We start from the raw sequence: 22,809 nt of genomic DNA, 5'->3' as shown, positions 1-22,809 counted from the left end.
GCTGTATGATGGCTCTTCACACCGATGCTTCACTCAAATCAGCTGTTAAGGGCAGCGAGGGACAGCATGATGTGTGTTTGTGTGTAACTTCCTCTTCTGTTCTCAGACAAGTTATATGACCATATCATAAGGCAGATGCAGATCTTCAGTTCTGAGAGAGACTTGTATAATCATAATCACTGCATTGATCTGTAGATGATGTGAATGTGTTTGAGACATGAGCCCCAGCAGAAGCTGAATAGGTCATCAATGCAGAACAGTGCAAACCTGTAACAGCACCAGTGCATTAAATGCATATAAGGCTTGGGATTTATAAATCAGATGCTTCATCACAAAACAGTATAACACTGATTCTCTTAAATACTGATTAAAATATTTGCTGATATCTATTCTTTTATGACAAAAATCATTAGGATATTAATTAAAGATCATGTTCCATGAAGATATTTTGTACATTTCTTACTGTAAATATATCAAAACTTCATTATTGATTAGTAATATGCATTGCTAAGAACTTCATTTGAACAACTTTAAAGGAGATTTTCTCAATATTTAGAGATATTGAGAAAGATAATATTTACATCAATGGAAAGATTATTTATTCAGCTTTCAGATGATGTATAAACCTCAATTTAAAAAAAATGTACCTTATGACTGGTTTTGTGGTCCAGGGTCAGATATTATGATGAGGTTTCTGCACTATTACTGCAGGCACATTGATCTGTTCTAATCAGACGTGGAGGTGAATCTGTATTCTCCAGAGATTAATCTGAGCGTGTCTCAGATCGCTGTGTTTGATTCTGTCTCTTTTACAACATCAGTTGTGTTTTCAAGACTGACGTGTTCTCTTTTCCTGTCATGTTTTACTCCGATGCATCAGGATGAAATCATGGTAAGTCGTCTGTGTGTTTTCTAAAGCATACGTGTTACACAAGTGTTTATCGTCACAGTAACTCATGAATATGGACTTTTGGATCAGCGATGCAGTCTGTATTCAGCGCTTGCATAAGATGCTTTCACTGCACAATCAACTCATTTCTCCGTGTCTCCCTGAAGCCGTAGCATCACTGAAGATGACCGTAGTGTGCACTACAGAGGGTTTGCTTCTTATCTTCCTGACACAAGCGTGTTCTCTATTTAAGTCCAAGCACTCATTCACTGCAGTATTTCATGCAGCTTTTCTACGGTTCAGTGTTAAGATGAGAGAAACCTGTCAAGAACATGTCTGGCCATAATTCACCCCAAATATAAAGAATTAAGAAATTATATTCTGTATACAAAATGTTAGGGCTGTTTTAATTGTTTGTTTGTTTGCATTGTGTTCTTGACAATTAAACATGTCTGGAGATGATTTAAATTGAAAGATTATTTTAAATATTTCTAAGTGCAATGTTTAATACTTAAAATTGTTTGCAATGAGAATCATTGATTTTCCAGAGAGGATGACTTTCATGATAATAAGAGTTTTTAGATTACAGGAATGAGAATGAAAATGTCCATAATAATCATAAAACATAATGGCATAAAAATAAATAAAAAACTTCAATCATTTGTTGAAAATGGCATGAAAATAATTTTCTTTTTCATTGTTTCAGACATCTTATGTGTCACTGAACATGTTTCACTTAACAATTCATTAGAACAGAAGAGAAGATAAAGTGCAGATTATAATTCATATTATATCACAATTTGTATTATACCTTATTAAGCACTCACTTCATAGAAAAGAGCCTGATTTGTTTGCTAAATGGTTTTTAGTGAAGTATTTATTTATCTGTCCACTTGAGACAGAAGTGAGTCAGAGTACAACAATACAGAAGTACATTTACATGTGTCAGTCCTACACACACACACACACACACACACACAAACACAAACACACGCTCACACACACGCGCACACACACACGTACGCGCACACACACACGTGCACACACACACAGCTGTTCTTCAGTGCAAATGTCTTAAGATTCTCAAATCAAGAAACATTTACTTGAAAAGCAAAGTCTTTTTTTTTTATTGTTCAAACTTAAGTGAGTTTATGATAAAATGAACAAATATCTGACCAAAATGAGAAATTAAATCTACTAGTTTTCATTGCCCACTGATAGATATTTGTTCTTGTTTTAAGCATACAATGAACTTAATTTTGTTGAATTTCCCAGAAAAGAAGACTTCATTTCTCCATTTTGCATCTCCAGTAAATGCATCTTGATTTAAGGATGATTTAAACACTGTTATATTGTGTTTCTGGTTTCATAAGTTTATCATTGCACACAGATCGTTGTTTTGAAACATGATATACTATAATGTACAGTATGCAGTAAACCAGTATTTCATGATGTTTGTGTGTTTCAGGTGATCAGGAAGGGCTGGCTGACCATCAATAACATTGGCATCATGAAGGGCGGCGCTAAGGAGTACTGGTTTGTCCTGACGGCCGAATCACTGTCCTGGTACAAGGATGATGAGGTGAGACGTGTTTTCTGAGTCAGGTCGGTTAGGATGTCAAGTCAAGTCACCATTATTTACAGTGCTGCTTGAAAGTTTGTGAACCCCTTGCAGAATCTGTGAAAATGTGAGCAATTTTAACAAAATAATAGAGATCATAAAAAATGCATGTTATTTTTTATTTACTACAGTCTGGAGTAAGATATTTGACATAAAAGATGTTTACATTTAGTCCACAAGACAAAAAAAAAAAGCTGAAATTATTAAAATAACCCCATTCAAAAGTTTGTGAACCTTTGGTTCTTAATACTGTGTGTGGTTACCTGGATGATCTACGATGTTTTGTGATGGTTGTTCATGAGTCCCTTGTTTGTTCTGAACAGTTAAACTGAGCTCTGTTCTTCAGAAAAACCCTCCATGTCCTGCAGATTCCTCAGTTTTCCAGCATCTTTTGCATATTTGAACCCTTTCCAGCAGTAACTGTATGATTTTGAGATCCATCTTTTCATACTGAGGACGATTTAGGGACTCAAACACAACTATTAAAAAAGGTTCAAACATTCACTGATGCTCTAGAAAGAAACACGATTCATTAATAGCCGGGGGGTGAAAACTTTTGAACAGGATGAAGATAAAAATTTTCAAAAAAAGGATTTTGTAGAAATATCATTTTTTTTCCAGATAAATTAAGTACAATTTCAAGTCCCTCAATCCTCAAACAAGAGACTCATGAACAACCATCACAAAACAAAAAGCAGTCGTGGATCATGCAGGTAACCACACACAGTATTAAGAACCAAACTTCTGAATGGTTCACAAACTTTTGAATGGGGTTATTTTAATAATTTCAGCTATTTTGTTTTTGTCTTGTGGACTAAATGTAAACATCTTTTATGTCAAATATCTTACTCCAGAACATAATAAATAAAAAATAACATGCATTTTGTATGATCTCTCTTATTTTGTTAAAATTGCTCACATTTTCACAGATTCTGCAAGGGGTTCACAAACTTTCAATAGCACTGTATATATAGTCGGGGAGCCAAAGTCTCAAAATTGGGTTGTACCTGACATGGTCTGTCATACTTTTTATTTGTGTTTTTTCTGTTAATTTTGACCCTATGAACCAATAATTGGAGGGTCTGCTCTGCCGGAAATATTGCGAAAAAAAATTGTGACCATTTTAGTGTATGCACCCTTTATTTTTTATTAGAAAAATGTGAAAAATAATTTTTTTCCTCAAATCCTCAGTGGGTTTGGTAGGCTGTCAATAAATGCATTCCAGGTACACCGAACACATATTCTGACAACATCCACTGAAAAAATAACTCTTAAAACACATTTCTACATGATTTTGCATTAATTTAATGCCAAAAAATTAGGTGTTTTCTCACTTTTTTCCAATATTTTCATCTTTACTTCACTGGCAATCAACTATTCCCCCAAGTTATGACATCAGTCAATATGTCATTCTTTTCACCAAACAGTATACTCATTCCACAGAAAAAATCATAAAAATCCAACCAAAATCAATGGATCTGTGATGATTTCACTAATAGTTGATCAGCAGGCTCAGAACCTCAATAGAATTTTAGGCTGCTCTCAAAATTCTGTAAAACATGCTGGATATTTAACATCATGGCACACGTACGCACACACACACATGAGCTTAGTAATTTGAATGAGTTTGTCTGGAACAACTAACCAACGGTAACCAATGGTTACCAACGGACTTCGAAGCTGCTCATCATTGTCTGTGGTAAGTGACAGTGACTTCAGTGAATACCGGTAGGTCTGCCCCAGCGTTTTGGGAAAAGAATGGTAATATGGATATTGTAATAGTAATTAACTGAAAGGACCACGCCAGTTTTCAAACAAGTATATTTCTGATGATTCCTCATCCCAAATGTATCCCTGTAGTAGCAGCATTCATTCTCTACTTAGCTAGCTTTAGCCGTTTTAGCTCATTTCTGTGGTTCCTTTAAACGACCATAACTCCTCACAGGAATGGGGTAGAGAATTACTTTTTTTTTTAATGCTCAGAACAGTGTTAATTTCATTGACACTGTAATTGTCGTCATTATTTTCATCAACAACATTTTTTTGTCATTGACGAAACGGTCACTAAATTGTCCTCATAGTTGTCGTCATTTAAAGCTGTTTTTTATTTAGTTATAGTCTCGTTTTCGTCTGTGAAAACTTTTTATCTCACTGCAGTTAAATCTGTATCTGTATTGCATGTTCAAGCTTTAAAAGTGATTCATATTAACAGGTTAATTAATAAATGTTTTCTCTGGGAGTATATAATGGGTTTGGAAATTTTTGAGAAATTCTAAATTAATGCATTACAATTTACCCAAACCCATTCAATTTTACATTTAGTCGACTAAAATCTTATTGTATTTCGTTGACTAAAACTAGACTAAAACAATTCAGATGACTAAAATATAACTAAAACTAAAATGGCATTTTAGTCAAAAGACTATGACTAAAACTAAATAAAAATTTGTTTTGTCAAAATTAACACTGGATCAGAATCGTATACTTTACGAGGGGTATGTGTCCTATATGTCCATTTAGCTTCGACCGGAAGTTGAGAAATTGCGAAAATTTCAAATGGACTTGCTAGGTAAAGAAATAGATATGAGAATAAATGCTGTTTCAGGGATACGTTTGGAGTGAGGAATCATTAGAAATACACTTATATGAAGGTTGGTGTTGTCCTTGAAGTGTTTTTCATGTCAGACAGATAGTAAGCCACTAAGGGCTGCACTAAACGTTAATACTGAACAATACAAATGTTCTGTAAGATGTAAACACACTATATATTATGCATCCTTTTTTTGTATATAGTACTGTACAGTATATAGAGTGAGTGATTTGTCAAAAGCTAATTAGCTAGTAGTGTCAAACATCTAGATTTCTTTCACCTGAATGCACAATATTTCCCATTTGCAGATTTTGTTCTGATCTTAGTAAAAAGTCGTGACGTATTGTCAAGTATGGTGACCCATACTCGAAATTGGTGCTCTGCGTTTAACCCATCCAAGTGCACACACACAGCAGTGAGTAGTGAACAAATGCACGCACACACACACACACACACACACACACCCGGAGCAGTGGGCAGCCATGCTGCAGCGCCCGGGGAGCAATTGGGGGTTCGGTGCCTTGCTCAAGAGCACCTCAGTCGTGGTATTGAGGGTGGAGAGAGCGCTGGACATTCACTCCCCCCACCTACAATTCCTGCCGGCCGGGGACTCGAACCCGCAACCTTTCGATTACGAGTCCGACTCTCTAACCATTAGGCCACGACTTCCCCATCTTTTTGGGTTTGCTGTGGAGGAAAAGTTAGCGAGAAGAGAAGGCAGCAGAGGATTGGAAAGGACAGTAAAGCCGGGCTCACACTGTGTGATTTTTAATAGTCTTTTGCGATTGTTGCTTGTCACACTGTACGAACATGATCCCCATGTCAGACTGTAGGATCACAGTTGTCTTAATGTCAGACTGTACGTCAGTCAAGACGCGATAAAAAACGGACGTAGGCTACTCAAGAAGACTTGTCCGGAGTTTTACGTCATCAATACGTGACCCGCGTTCTCTCGCTATAATGGTAGCTAGCAAACAACAGCAACGTGTAGCGTTAGTTTTATTAATTACATGCCTTGATGTTAAAAAAAAAAACAAAAAGACGACGTGTGTGGAGCAAGTCATGGCTGGGCAAAAGAGGACTTTATGGACTTCCAGTTCTACAGAGCGAGCTTAAGGTAATTTTGTTATTCGAGTTTAAACATCCTGCCCCTTAATAAATAAACTTTAAGTAAACTTTACTTTGGACATATATTGTTTTTACAAATAACGAAGTTTAAGTTTGAAATTGTCTCGCTTATTGCGTCATCAAGTTCAGTGCTCCTATTGGTTCTTGGTTTGACGGTCGTCGTAGGAGATGTCACACTGCAGGAAAGTGTCTGAAATCTTCTGACACTGCCAGAATTTAATCGGAGGAAAAAATTGATCGCAACGGCCATTAATCGGCTGTCGGTGAACATGTCAAACCAGCGATCTAGACAACCGATTTTAGCCTAGGATTATAGGAATCTTTTAGGATTTTCAAAATTTGTCTCAGACGACCAAATCGTGGCCAAAATCGCACAGTGTGAGCCGGGCTTAAAGAGGAGTGGAGTGGAGAGGAGAGTGGAGGATTGAACAGAAGAGAAGAGAGGAATGAGTAGAAAAGAGTGAAGAGAACAGTGGTGGACTGAACAAGAGAGAAGAATAGTGAAGGAAAAAAAGAGGAGTGAATTGACCAGGAAAGAAGAGTGGACTGGAGTGGAGAGGTATGGAGAGGAGTTGATTGAATCGGAGAGAAGAAGAGGGAAGAGGAGAAGAGTGGAGAGGAGAGAATAGTGGAGAGAAGCGGAGAGGATTGGAGAGGAGAATAGAGCGTGAAGAGTACAGGAGTGAATTGAACAAGAGACAAGAGTGGAGAGGAGTGGATGGAATAGGAGAGAATAGGAGCTTAACACGCTCAAAACTGTGGAGATGATTGTGGACTTCAGGAGAAACCCCCCTGCTCTCCCCCCACTCACCATCATGAACAGCACTGTGACTGCAGTGGAGTCATTCAGATTCCTAGGCATCACCATCTCTCAGGACCTGAAGTGGGACATTCACATTGACTCTATTGTGAAAAAGGCCCAACAGAGGTTGTACTTCCTTCGCCAGCTGAGGAAGTTCAACCTGCCACAGGACTTACTGAAACAGTTCTACTCCGCCATCATTGAATCCATCCTCTGCACCTCAATAACTGTCTGGTTCAGCTCAGCGACCAAATCTGACCTCAGAAGACTACTGAGGGTAGTCCGGACTGCTGAGCGAATCATTGGTATAACCCTCTCCACTCTCCAAGAACTGTACTTATCCAGAGTGAGCAAAAGGGCTGGTAAAATCACTCTGGACCCCTCACACCCAGCACACTCCCTCTTTGAACTGTTACCGTCTGGTCGACGCTACAGAGCTCTGAGCACCAGAACGACCAGACACAGGAACAGTTTCTCCTGATTATCCCACCTCGCAGGGACCTGCACCTAGTTAATTAAGTTATGTTAAATTATTTTGTTCTGTTGAAGTTATAATAGTTGTCATCTGAGTCAATAAAATAATGAAAGTCATTTTGCTGTATTAGATTTCTTGTGTGACACATTTCCATTGGGAGAACAGGGTTATGTTGAAATTAAAAAAATGCCTAGGCCATGATGCTTAATTAGATTAGATTAGATTCAACTTTATTGTCATTGCACATGTAAGGTACAGGGCAACGAAATGCAGTTAGCATCTAACCAGAAGTGCAATAAGCAGAAGTACAGGATATACAGTGGCTACAATATGTTACATATGTACAGAATATACAGATAAGGCAGTAGTACTATGGATATAATTTACAAGTTTTTAAATACTATCAGTATGATATACGGATGGGTGATATGAACATACTATACAGATGGATTGTGCAGTAAATGTACACTATGAGCAAAAACTATGAACATAATTACAAATGGATATGAATAAGCTATAAATTAAGATATATAAACACTAGTGCAATGAACATTGAAAGTGCATAGAAATAAAAATTTACAGTACATAGTACTCAGTGTGTAGATTGGTTGTTTTTTTTGTTTTGTTTTTTTGATGGGGAGGGGTGAAGAGTTTGTAGTGGTGTATCATTGGGCAGAGTTTAGTAGGGAAACAGCTGTAGGGAAAAGTGGTGAGTGGTGTCCCTGTGATGCGTTGGGCGGTTTTCACCACCCTCTGTAGTGCCTTGCGGTCATCAGCTGAGCAGTTCCCATACCAGACTGTGATGCAGTTGGTCAGGATGCTTTCAATTGCACACCGGTAGAAGTTCCGCTGGATGATTGGAGACAGGTGGTTCTTCTTCAGTGTCCTAAGGAAGAAGAGGCATTGGTGAGCCTTCTTGACTAGGCTGGATGTGTTGGTGGTCCAGGTCAGGTCCTCCGAGATGTGGGTTCCCAGGAACTTGAAGCTGGAGACACGTTCAACAACCATCCCGTTAATGTGGATGGGGTCATGCGTTCCACTTTTCTTCTTCCTGAAGTCCACAATAAGTTCCTTTGTCTTGCTGGTGTTGAGGAGCAGGCTATTGTCAGCACACCATGCAGCCAGGTGCTGTACCTCCTCCCTGTAGGCAGTCTCATCGTTGTCTCTGATGAGGCCAATCACTGTGGTGTCGTCAGCAAACTTGATGATGGAGTTGGATCCATGCACAGGCCTGCAGTCATGGGTGTAGAGGGAGTAGAGAAATGGGCTCAGCACACAGCCCTGTGGTACGCCGGTGTTGAGTGTGATGGTGGTGGAGCAGGTGAGGCCTGACCTACCATGCTGAGGTCTGTTGGTCAGAAAGTCCATAATCCAGCTGCAAAGGGAGGTGTTAACACCCAAGTCTCCAAGTTTAGTGGTCAGCTTGGAGGGAATGACGGTGTTGAATGCTGAGCTGAAATCAACAAACAATATCCGTGCATATGTGTTGTTGTTTTCCAGGTGTGTGAGTACCGAGTGCAGTACTGTGCCTACTGCATCCTCGGTGCTTCTATTGCTTCTATAGGCAAATTGGTGTGGGTCCAGTGTGGGTGGGAGGCAGTTCTTGAGGTGTGCCAGGACCAGTCGCTCAAAGCACTTCATAACAATGGGTGTGAGTGCTACGGTGCGGTAGTCATTCAGGCACGTTGGGGAGGAGTGTTTCGGCACTGGCACAATGGATGTGGACTTAAAGCATGTTGGCACCGTTGCTTGGGTGAGTGACAGGTTGAAAATGTCTGTGAAGACCCCTGCGAGCTGCTCTGCACATGTCCTGAGCACACGTCCAGGAATCCCGTCGGGGCCAGCAGCCTTGTATGCGTTGATCCGGCTCAATGCTGTGCAGACATCTGTGGAGGTGAGTTTGAGGGTCTGATGGTCTCCTGAGAGTGTGATCTTGGTGGCTGTCTCCTTGTTGTTGTTGTCAAAGCGAGCATAAAAGTCATTTAGCTCATCAAGGAAGGAGACGTCTGTGACTGTCGGAGTGGAGTTGCATGGCTTGTAGTCACTGATGACCTGGATGCCCTGCCACATGCGCCGGGGGTCAGAGTTGGAAAAATGCTCCTCTACCTTTAGCTTGTAGCAGTGCTTGGCCTTCTTGATGCCCCTCTTCAGGTTAGCCCTGGATATGCTGTAGGCCTGAGCGTCATATGATCTGAAAGCAGTGTTGCGGGCTTTCAGCAAGAGCCGCACTTCCTTGTTCATCCATGGCTTCTGATTAGGGTACGTTGTGATCTGTTTCTCTGTTGTGACACTGTCAATGGAGGTATTGATGTAGTCCAGTACAGAGGTGGTATAGATGTCAATGTCCGTGTGAGAGCCACTGGCAGCCTGAGAAGCAAACATACTCCAGTCCGTGTGTTGAAACTTGTCCTGAAGTACAGACTCTGCTCCCATTGGCCACACTTTGATGGTCTTCACTGATGGCTTCACACGGTTGATGAGGGGTGAATACTTGGGGGTGAGAAACAAAGAAAGGTGATCAGACTGTTCGAGGTGGGGGAGGGGAGTCGCGATGTAAGCTCCAGCGATGTTTGTGTAAACATGATCCAAAAGTTTTTTCTCCTCTAGTGTGGCAGGAGACATGCTGATGGAATTTGGGGAGCACTGTCTTTAAGTTTGAGTGATTAAAATCACCCGCAACAATAAATGCAGCTTCCGGGTGTACAGTCTGTTGTTTACTAATGGCCGCATGCAGTTCGTTCATAGCAAGCTTGGCATTAGCATCCGGGGGAATATAGGCTGCAGTTATGATGGTGGAAGTGAACTCCCGCGGCAGATAGAGAGGTCTACACTTAACCATGAGAAACTCTAGGTTAGGTGAGCAGTGTTTTCCAACAATGTCAGAGTTCGTACACCAAGCTTTGTTTACATAAATGCACAATCCTCCGCCTCTGGTCTTGCCGAAGTCATCTGCCGTTCTATCTGCTCGGAGCGTGTAACGTCCGGCTAGATCAATAGCATTATTGGGTATGTCGTTATGTAGCCATGTTTCAGTGAAAACCATGACATTGCAGTCCAAAAGTTTCTTACTATGGGTGATGCAAAGTCGTATCTCATCCATTTTGTTCACCAATGACCGCACATTAGCGAGGAAAATGCTGGGTAAAGAGAGCCGGTGCGGTGTTAGCTTTAGCTTAGCTCTTAGTCCTCCACGCTTCCCCCGCCTTTGTTTACGATCTCGGCGCCGCCTGTGAGCACTTCCGCCCGGCCGAGCAGAGTGCGTTGCCTCGGGTGTTCTGGAGATCTCCGGGATGAGTCGATGATTGGTTATAAGATTGTTGGAAAAGTGCAGACCGATATCCAAAAGCTCCTGTCGGGTGTATGATGTTAAGGCAAAGCTGTTCAGTGAGAACAGACCCGAGATGAGCAGGAAAAATACTGCAAAATTGCAAAAACTGGTGAGACGCTGAGCCTCGCGATGTGTTCACGCCGCCATCTTGGTCGTTAAAAACAGTATACTCAATGTAGACATTAAAAACCATGTTAAATATCCAGCATGTCTTTCGGAATTTTGAGAGTAGCCTAAAATTCTATTGAGGTTCTGAGCCTGCTGATCAACTATTAGTGAAATCATCACAGATCCATTGATTTTGGTTGGATTTTTATAATTTTTTCTGTGAAATGAGTATACTGTTTGGTGAAAAGAATGACATATTGACTGATGTCATAACTTCGGGGAATAGTTGATTGCCAGTGAAGTAAAGATGAAAATATTGGAAAAAAGTGAGAAAACACCTAATTTTTTGGCATTAAATTAATGCAAAATCATGTAGAAATGTGTTTTAAGAGTTATTTTTTCAGTGGATGTTGTCAGAATATGTGTTCGGTGTACCTGGAATGCATTTATTGACAGCCTACCAAACCCACTGAGGATTTGAGGAAAAAAATATTTTTTCACATTTTTCTAATAAAAAATAAAGGGTGCATACACTAAAATGGCCACAATTTTTTTTCGCAATATTTCCGGCAGAGCAGACCCTCCAATTATTGGTTCTTAGGGTCAAAGTTAACAGAAAAAACACAAATAAAAAGTATGGCAGACCATGTCAGGTTCAACCCATTTTATTGAGCTTTTGAGACTTTGGCTCCCCGACTAATAGTACTTTTTACAACGTGGATAGTGCCAAACAGCTTTACAGTATTAAACAGGGAAATAGTGTGCTCTAACAGAGTGATTGTGAAACATTTGGAGTAATCAGCCTACAAATGTGTGACTCTACACTTTAAAACAGGATATGAGTAACAAGCAAGAAATGACACACTTCAGGCTTGACGCTTTTGTGAACTCGGTTCTGTCTCGCTTCAGTCTCATGACCGCATCACAACTGATCGTTCACTTCAAAGTTAAAGCAACACTGTCTTGATTTACGTTGGATCGCTGCCTCGAAGCGTCCCGCGTGCTTCGCTCAAACAGCGGCGCCATCACGGCTGCTGCTCACCAATCATCATTTTCCCTTCAGCTTTAATGCCACACTTTTATGTGGAATTATTTATATCAGTTTTCCGGTATAGAAAAGAAATGATCTCAATTCGGTTATTTTTAAGCCGTCCCGTTTTGGTGGCTTCTGCTGACTTGACGCTCTTTTTCCCCTGGCGTGTTTTTGGCTGGGATATTTTCCAGCACTGGAAGGTTTTCCTGCTAAACGAAGCTTGCAGGACCTGCTGAGAGCTTTTCTCTGATGATTTCCACACGTGCTCAGTCTTTCAGAAAGGAAAAGCAAAGAAAAGGTTACAGGATGATGCTGTTCGTTTCACTCAATCGTCCCGTTTTGATCGTCACACTTGCTGGGGTGGATATTTATATGAAAAGATGGACTGGTGAACAGCCAGCATGTTAATGGGCAACATGTTAACCTCATGCACATTTACATTACTTGAAATAAACTTGAACTGAAACACAAAACTTATTCCAGCTAGTTTTCAGCATTTCAGCTAGGATTTATTGTAACATTTCTTATTTTCATTTAGTTTAACTTGATGTACTAAAATTGAAATAAAAATTATATGTGTGACCCTAGAGCACAAAAGCAGTTATAAGTAGCACAGGTATATTTGTAAAGATATAGTAAAGATCATGTTCCATGAAGATATTTTTGATTAGTAATATGCATTGCTAAGAACTTCATTTGAACAACTTTAAAGGAGATTTTCTCAATATTTAGATTTTTTTGCTCCCTCAGATTCCAGATTTTCTAATAGTTGTATCTCAGACAAATATTGTCCTATCATAACAAACCATACATCAATGGAAAGATTATTCATTCAGCTTTCAGATGATGTAGAAATCTCAATTTCATTATATATATATATATATATATATATATATATATATATATATAAAAAAAAAAACAAATCGCAAAATATTAATAAAAACTATAAAAGTATTTTAGTTATACTAAATTAGCGCACAGGAATCGCTTATGCTCACCAGAGCTGCATTTATTTGATCAAAAATAAAGTAAAATGTAATATTGTGAAATATTATTACAATGTAATATCTGTTAAACTCTTGCTTTGATCTGCAGCTGTATTTCCAGCATCATTACTGCAGTCTTCAGTGTCACATGATCTTCAGAAATCATAATAATATACTGATTTACTGATCAACAAACATTTCTGATTATTATCAATGTTGAACACAGTTGTGCTGCTCAATATTTTTGTGGAAACTGATGCATTTTATTTTTTAGAATTCTTTAACGAATAGAAAGTGCAAAAGAACAGCATTTATTTGAAATAGAAATAACATTATAAATGTCTTTACTGTCACTTTTGATCAATTTAATGCATCCTTGATGAATTAAAGTGAATAAACTTATTTATAATGCATTCTGATTCCATGTTGACTTTAAAGTGCTGTCTGGGTAGGCGTCTCGTGTAAAGCTGGCACACACATGTGCATACCAGAGCCTGACCTGTCACACACACTCACACACACTCGCCAAGAGAGGGCTGCTCCTCATAAAACCATTGACTTTCAAAGAAATGTGTGTGTATGTGTGTGTGTGTGTGTGTGTGGTTAGCTGGTTTGGGTCACTCTAACTAGGAGCATGTGGGGCAGAGACAGTGAGGGGGGCACTGTAGTCCACTTTCATCTGTCTGTGAACACAAAGTCTCCTTCACACACACACACACACACACACACACTCTCTCTCTCTTGTTTATTTATTTTATCGTGGGCTGGCGATGTCGGTTTCCCAGCACTCAGAGCCCCAAAACTAACACAGTCCGACTCGGAAGTAAAACAGTCACTAATGAGCTCAGAAAGCAGCAGAAACGCTTGAACACGACGAGTCCTCAAACACACACACACACACACACACACACACACACACACACACACACACACACACGAGGGTCAAGACCCTCATCACTCTCTGTCAAAATCATCAACAAGCGTCTCAGTGACATCACTTCCTCCTGACATCTCAGTGCAGATGTATTTTTGCTCACAAAGCGAGTTCCCTCGTCTCCTCGAGTGTTTTGGGGGAAGCAGGCAGCGTTGGTAATACTGGATCTGCTTGCTATTATCATACATGCAGATCGAGCACCAGTGACTCACAAAAGACACGAGTGAAGAAAAACCTGGATGCATATGAACCAGCATCCCTCCTGATGGCCTCAAAGGCCTGTCAATCACACACACACACACACACACACACACACACACACACACACAGACAGACACAGGCACACACACTCACTCTCTAGACAGTGACATACGGCCAAATATGGTGACCCATACTTGGAATTTGTGCTCTGGATTTATCCCATCCAAAGTGCCCACACACACCGTGAACACACACACACACACACACACACCGTGAACACACACACCGTGAACACACACACACACACACACACACACACACACCGTGAACACACACACACACACACCGTGAACACACACACACACACACACCGTGAACACACACACACACACCGTGAACACACACACACACACACCGTGAACACACACCCGGAGAAGTGTGTATCATCTATCATCGGCTTCCTCTGTCTTTATTTAATGAAAATTAAATGAGAATGAAAACAACCCAAACCTATTGCTAAAATGTATTTGTTTTATTTATTAATCATCTTTTACTTATTTTTGTCAGGTTTTGTTAGATTTTACTCACTTCTGAGTACAGTTTGTTTCACAAACTATAGTTAAATCGTGATGGTCGCTATGTTTTCACTGTAAAAAATATGTTTTTTAAATTGTTAAGAGTATGTTCTACAAGAAAAAACTAGTTCAGTCTTTCTACAGTTACTTCCCATTTCTGAGTGAAAATTGTTTCCAGTGCAGTTTCATTGCATATTGTGTTGTTTTTCCAGCATCTCATGCCATGAGCGTCATGTTTTTAAGATACATACGCAAAACACACTTTTCCTACCTTTATAACTGGCATATAGTGAAAAATCTTTGCAATGTGTGTGTGTGTGTGTGTGTGTGAAAGCAGAAGTAAAGGCCTCGGATCACTGTGATCCAGGAAAAGTCTTAAGTGGAAACATGTTTATCTGGGTTTCATTTGTCTGGATGTTTGAAAGCGTGTGAAAGACAAGCCTGAAGATCTTCATATGAGACCCATTGAGAAACTGTTTTATCTTTGGTTTTTAGTTTCTCTCTCTCTCTCTCTCTCTCTGACTCACTCCATCTCTCTTATTTAACCAGACCCAGATGAATATGCAAAAGAAACAGAATCGCTTTCATATCTCAGCTGTTTCTCCAGAGTTTCCGAAGAGATCTCGACAGTAGTGTCTCAAATGTGCTGAGATTTGCCAAATTTGTAGTCTAAATCTCAATATGAACTCAGACATTTCTCAAAGTTCATTGTTTAGCAAGTATTGTCTGTGTCTGAAATTGTAGGTGAAACATCGCTGTGAATTGCTAAGATAAAGTGACACTCTTCACACTTTGCATTAGGATCATTTTATACTTTATTTTGTATTTCGTACTTTCTTTGACATCACTGCACACTGAAAAGATGATGATTCATGAAGTCAATTCACATCAGTCGTGTGATCGCTGTCATCATGTGGATCTCCTCTCGTCGTCATGGCGATGTGTTCAGCAGTCGTCATGGCGACGGGCCGTCTCGAGCATCCCCGTCCAGCCTAACCAATGTGCAGACTACTGTACAAACGCTACTTCCTGAACAGGTAGTCTGAACACTGGGCAGGCGGGATGGGCGTCCGCAACTAAACCGGTCGTCGCAGCGCACCAAACTTGCGTTGCGGTCGCTATGTGATAGTGAGAGTTAGTGCGAGTCTGACGAGGCTGTGATGGAGTCTGAAACAGGCAGAATATGGAGGTGAGACACACAGATGATGATGCGTTCTGATTGGAAACTTCCTGTGGAGAGTGATGATGCGTTCCCTGCGGTGTCATGTTTCACATAGAAATTCCCTAAAACTCTGCTGCATGCTAAAGAAAGTACATGGATTTAGTACGAACCGATAAACCTTTCATCTGCCTTTTATACATTTTTTATACACCAAACATATATCAACATTAATAAATTGTAGTACTTAAGCTTGTTTCTGGTAATAAAAAAAATAGACAAAAATATTATAATATATATATACACTTGCCCCTTTTAGACTTGCACTCTATTAATTTACTAACTGCTTGTTTTCATTAAAAAAATCTAACACTAGCTTGCTGTATTCTTTTTCTATTCTATCTGTTTTCTTTTTATTTATTATTTAATTAAAATAAACCTTGCTACATGTACTGCATTAAGCTAACTGAGACTTGTTATAGCACTTGTATATTATTGCTCTTTTGTTGATTTTGATTGCTTCCATTGCCCTCATTTGTAAGTTGCTTTGGATCTATATATATATAAAAACTTATTAAATTGTACTTGTTTCTGGTAATCATTTAAAAAATTCAAATTTTATAATATAAATTCAAATATACATATACACATACATACATATAATTAAGTTATTAAATCAATGTATTTTTATCTATACATTTGTTTATCTATCTATCTATACATAGGCTTTATGTTTCTGGTTATTCAGGGATTAATTTAGCATTTTGACTTTGATAATCACACACACATTTCTTTGCCCTCACTGACCTCTGAAATAATCGGCTGATGATTTTAACGTTCATCTGCTCTCGCATTAGTTCTGCTGTGTGATTCCCGTCAGATCCGCTGGTGATATAACCGCCTCTAAACCGAATACATCATCAATCTCGAGATTCCCCAATAAAAGATGAAGATACTGCACCTCTTCCTCCTCTTCGAGTCCAGGTGTTTGTCGAGTGTTAGTCTCAGTTTTCCCATCTTCAGGACCTCGATGGCTTTTTCCCATCATTCCATGTTCCTGAATAAATCATAAACCTGCATCCACTAACATCTCCTGGAGGCAGCATCTGTCGGCGAGCGCCTGGTCTCTGTGACTCGCAGGCTTGACGTGGCAGAGGACTGTTAACTAACTTTACTAGTGAGAGAGAGCCAAGGAGCAAGAGCGGAGAAAGAGGCGGGACGTTCTTCTCCTTCCCGCCTCCGTCTGGCTTTCTGTTATTTTTTTCCTGCTTTTCGGGGAGGCGGCAGGAAGTGGAGGGTCAAAGGTCAACAGGAAGTGAAACGCATTAATTTGCTGCATGTGTTGTGTCATTTCGGGGAGGGGGTTGGGGTGCATGTAGCGTGTTCGGGTGGAAAACGTGAGTGTGTGTGTGTGTGTGTGTGTGAGTGGGAGCTGCGTGGCTTTGTAGCGCTGCAGGAATGTCGGAGTTTCTTGGCAAGACGGCGGGCTTGTAATAACTCCAGATGTGCGGGCCTGTGGCGCGCTGGCGTATTTTTTCTTCTGAAGCCGATTTCCTTTCTCTGTCCGGCGTGAATAAAGAGGCCTTTATGCTGGATGACCCCCCAGCATCACCCTCGATCCCCCCCCCACGTAACTGGATGGAAATCAGGACCAGATTTGATGTGGGAGGTAACTGCGGCCCACGAGAGACTGCATATAAAGCCAAGCGCAGCTGACTGTCAGGGGACACTTCTTACAGATGTTGCTCTTGTTTAAGTTCATCTTACTAGTGCACTTAGTTAGGTTCACTTAAAGATGATAAACTACGGTAATACGAAGTATTAAAGTTCAGTGTGTGTGTGTTTTGTCCTAATGTGTTTGTGCATGGGATTATTTACAGTAAATGTTAACATTTACATTTTTACTAGAGAACCAGATCAATTTACATGAGCAAAAAATAGTTCGCTTTCCAGTCAAAATCCTTTAACAAATTATGATGTCACATATATCGGTGAATGTAGGGCTGGGCGATATGGCTGAAAACTGTATCACGATATCAGTGTTTCATATCGGTCGATATCGATAATTATTGATATTTTTTTAAGGTGGTACATCAAGTTCGTGGTATTACCAGTCTTGGCGGGGACGACGGTCTTGCATAATTTGCAGACGACATTTGGTCTGACTACGGTCAGACTTATAATATCCAAAAACTGCCATACTGGGAGCTGACTTTCTCTTTTATTTACAATTTCCTCGCTCGCTGCGGCACTCATTTTCTGCTTATGAAGAGGAATCCAGCAGACCAGCCAATAGGGTCTGGCTGCAGACGTGCACTCTCAGCCGCGCGTGCGCACTTAGACACGAGACAACGATATGGCGCAACCAAACATGATATACTGTTACATGATTGGCTTTTAGCGTGTCACTCCCTACGTTGCTAGGTTACCAGAGAGCGAGTGCCTTTGTAAATGCAACCAAACTTGCTTCGCAGCCTTTGTTTTCTTCCGACGAAGAATAAAAAATATCGAACGTTTTATCGAACACATTTTTTATTGATATCATTCACGTGTCTATCGCGATACATATCGTTATCGTTTTATCGCCCAGCCCTAGGTGAATGTGATGATTTATTGTAAATGTTAAAGATTCATTAACATATTTTAGCAGAACATTCAAATGCTTAATTTAATCTAAATCAAATGCATTTTAGATGTCAGATTTGACACATTAGCACATATGATTAATTCATATTAAAGTTAAATGAAATGCCATTAATTACATTTTTTTCCTCATGTAAAATGATGGAAATTTTCACATGTAAACATCCTTTAACGAATGTACATATTTGAATAATTTAACACATTAGTGCATGTCATTATTTACAGTAAATGTTAAAGGATCTTATTTTTACTGGAAAACTGGATCAATTTATAGGAGACAAAAAACTGCAAAAAAAAAGTTTTTGCATTTTTCCCCGTCTCAGAACGGTTTTATTTGCGGTGTGGTTTATGTGAGTTTAGCAGTCAGTGGTGAATCAAATCCACTGAACGCATAAAACCCTACTCCTCACTATACAAAACCATTCCAGTGCAACTCTAATACTTGCAGTTGACATGATTAAAAGTGATGCTTCTGAAGTGTGTGAGACAATAGAAACGTAGTAACCTTTTCAACTGTTTTGTTGCTCTCTTTAGTGGTTAATCTTACTAGTACTCTGAGACTTGCTTAACAACTATAGTAATAATATTAAAGTTCAACGTGTGTGCTCCAGACATGAATAACTGTAAGAAAACACCTAGCAACCACCCATAAGACCCTAGCAACGTCCTGGCATAATGCCGGTGAGTTTTGTACGAGCAAACGGCGCTCATGTTTTTTTTTTGAGGAAATGTAAAAATCAGGTCGTTTCTGACTCACTTCAGATTCTTGTTCTCTAGTTAATCTCCACCCATTTGTCCAGCTCTCGTTCTCCTGGTCCGCAGTGATGGTGTGAGTGTTGTATTGTGGGTAGTGAGTCACAGGCGGGTGCTCTGGGTGGTGACTGTGTTTGCTTTAGCTACGGTTTCTCGTCTCAGACTCGAGCGGGACTCAGAAACACCTCCGCGGGGAGCTGCCTCAGCACTCTCTCTATGGATAGTTTTTGTCTTGTTTTTTAAACATTTACATATTTTAACGGAAAAATTCAAGAAAAATGTTTAGAAAATGTTTAAGGGTTTAACACAGTAGTGCATATAATGAATTAAATGAATAATATTTAAAATGAAACGCATTCATTTATTTTTATTTCTTAAAACATTTGAACTGGAAAATACACAAAAATGTTTTGAATGTCTTAATTGAACTTCAAATTTATTTTTATATTGGATTCAACACACTAGTGCATACGATTAAATGAATTATTCATTAAAGAAAAAGCTTAATGTTTTTTTATTTTTACTGGAATTTTTTTTAAATGTTTAATTTAAAATTAAAGTCAAATTTATCACATTAGTGCATGTAACTATTTTCAGTAAATTTTAATGGAATGTATGTTAACTGGAAAACAGGATCAATTTACATGAACAAAAAATTGCAAAAAAATTACAAAAATAATTGGTCTCAAACTCAATTCCTGGAGGGCTGCAGAGTTTAGCTCCAACCCGACTCAAACACACCTGATCCAGCTAATCAAGCTCTGCAGGATCACTAGAAACTTCTGGTTGGAGCCAAACTTTGCAGGAATTAAGTTTGAGACCACTTAATTGCATGCAATAATGGGTTGAATTTGACATATTTCTAAAAAAAAAAAAGTTTTATTTGAAATGAGTTTTTTTTTATTTAGCAGTTGGTTTTCAAAACATGTTTGATGCAGTGAATAAAACTCTAATGCAGTTCTCAGTTAACACTGAGAGGATGTAAACGCCATAAACCTGCACAGAGACGCTTAACTTCACGACTCTGTATACGCTGCTACTGTGACACCTCCCTTCACTGCTAACAAACCATCGTCCTCTCATTAAACTTCTCCCGGCTGTCGGGAACATTTCTGTTCTTTATGAGGGTGGCAATGATAGAGTTCAGTATGTTCAGTTCATTTTGGCTCGACACACTCAAATCTCACTTCTGCCTGTGAATCCAAACACACTGTCATGTCATTTCAGATTTACATTCCTTACATTTCTTTTCATTTTAATTACAATAAATATGTTGCCAAGTTTTTCTACTTTTAACTATGTTTAATTTAACACGGTGTCTTAAAAACCCAGAGAGAGATTTTAACACATCACCAATTCTCAGGCAATGCATGAACTGATCAAATGTTTCTCTTGAATGCAATGCAATTTGAAGAAAAGCATCTGCCAAATGTAAGAGTACAGGAAGGTGCAAGCTTAGATGCAATGTTTGATGCACGCATACATAGTATGTAAACTCAGAGATTTCACAACGTTGCGTTATGCAATGTTTGTTTCTTGCCTAACAGAAAAACCTGAGCATGCAGAAAAGCATGTCGGATGTCAGCGTGTGACCTTGTCAATGAGGGGCGACCGTCCTCCTTTCCACCTACGTGTGAGGCTGTTTGAGACATTAAAGGAGCTTTAAAGCAGGAACGCTGAGGGGTTAATGCAGTTAACATGCCTGCGCCGCCGCTGCTGTACACATTAGTGTGTGTTCGGAGGGATTCTGTGCTGCTGTTGCTTTCTCTTTGCTGTAGCACAGACGGATCTTTTCTTTCCAAATATCACGTCATATGAGCTCAGCAAAAGGCTTTGCAGGAGGGAAACGAACAAAGCAGTCGAGTCAAATTTATTTATGTAGCGCTTTTCACTATACACATTTTTTTAAAGCTGCTTCACAGAAAGTCATTATGTTCGTGTTTGCAATATAAGTCACATTTAGCCGATTAGAGCTGGGCAAAAATATTATTTACATTTTCCAACTAAACAAGCAATTGAGATTTTCTACAAGGCACATATTGCCCTATGGGAGTATACCTGCTGAGCGATAATATAGTTCAATTTTGCAACAAAACAAAAAATAAATAAAAATCAGGCAGTAAACGTAGTGACTTTTGTATCATGTCAGCTCCAAATATTACTGTTCTGTATTTACTTTACTGTATTTAATTTTTTATTAATTTTAGTAAATCAGAAAGTTATTCATGTTGCAAAATATTTAAATAATAATAAATGTACACTTAGTTTTTTACGTTCTTGTCGGGGCTAGTTTGTATAGAAGACAGAATAAAAAATAAAAAGGTGACTGCGAGTTTCTCACAAAAAAAAAAAAAAAAAAAAAGTTCAATTCTGACTTTGTATCTCATAATTCAGAGTTTGCATTTTGCAATGCTGAATTTAGATCTCATAATTCTGAGTTTATTCTTAGTTACAAGAACCAAAGTCAGAATTGAGATGTAAATCCGTAATTGTGAGAAAACATTTTGTATTTGCTTTGTTTATTTTTTTTATTCTGTGGCGCTTCCATAAATTTTAGTTTAGTTTTTTAATGTACCAATTTTGTCACCCACAGATCCCCAGATAAATACTCCTTGGATTGTTAAAACTAAATCATATCAAATAATAATTTTGCCATTAAAAAGCTTCCTTAAAAAGCTCAAGTTTAGTTCAAGACACTTATTGTTAGTAGCTTGTGGAGTAGTGACATTATTCCAAAAATGCTCGTAGATGTCAAGTGTGTCAAGAGACAGAGCTGTATGAGGGAACTTTCTGCAAAATGACGCTGTGCTTTTTTCCTTTTGTGAATTAAAGACAGAAAGAGGGGAAAAAAACATGCATTTTGAAAATTGCTGTTGGCCTTGGCTCTAGGCGCAGTCGTTTTGGTAATGAGGGGTTAGAGCGGCATTATTGCTCCCAGATGCCTCCCTGCGTCTCTCTGGCCTTTGATGCAAAACCAAGACACCAGCGCTTTTTAGTCTCTCTCTCACACACACACACACGCACATATGTGGCTTAAAGCAGCACATTACATACTGCTTCATTTTTTGGTTTAGTTCTACATGTATGATCACACCTGCTACGCTCCAAATGACGCAGAGTGTTCTTTCGGATGTATGAACGTGGACATGATGTGTCTCAAAAGTGTGTTTGTGGGGCTGTTTTGTTTGGATTAGTGCAGCGGGCCACAGTCAGCCGTGAGAAGTGTGTTTATGAATCGAGTCTGAACTTCCTCCGCTCTTATAATTGCGCTGGTATTAGTCACACCAAAAACAAAACAATGGAAAATATTCACAGCTCTGTCCGTGTGGTTGGACATAGAAAAGAAACGTCTCTAATGAGCTCTAGTTTATGTTTCATCCGTTTCTCTGAAACAGAAATGAGATTCAACTGAAATGAGTTTCAGAATAGAGCTCAGCTATGTCTCAAACTGTGGTCCACACGTCCTGCGAGGAATGAAAGAGCGAGATCTGAGCAGTCAAATGTTCTTAGTAAGGGATTATTTTACGTTCTTAGATTGGATTCATGAAAAATATTTTAAAGGAATAGTTTACCCAAAAATGAAA

At 39.3% G+C, this 22,809-nt stretch overlaps 1 protein-coding gene across 5 annotated transcripts in view; it reads left to right on the top strand.

The window, feature by feature from the left end:
- Positions 1–22,809, top strand: part of LOC306871165 (dynamin-1-like) — a gene marked incomplete at its 3' end in the record, with an annotated part of 82,015 nt that overhangs the window by 40,884 nt on the left and 18,322 nt on the right. For 3 of the 5 annotated variants that reach the window (XM_079418915.1, XM_079418914.1, XM_079418916.1), the window contains exon 14: positions 2,358–2,471. In XM_079418915.1, the coding sequence (XP_079275041.1) occupies positions 2,358–2,471 (114 nt within the window). Of the gene's footprint in view, positions 1–880; positions 893–2,357; positions 2,472–22,809 lie in introns of all 5 variants that reach the window. The other 2 variants (XM_079418917.1, XM_079418918.1) reach the window with 1 other exon arrangement.

The sequence above is a fragment of the Barbus barbus genome (assembly GCF_936440315.1).
Source record: "Barbus barbus genome assembly, chromosome: 6".
Taxonomy (NCBI): domain Eukaryota; kingdom Metazoa; phylum Chordata; class Actinopteri; order Cypriniformes; family Cyprinidae; genus Barbus; species Barbus barbus.
The sequence above is the reverse complement of the archived record's forward strand: the minus strand, read 5'-3'. Positions and strand labels throughout refer to the sequence as shown.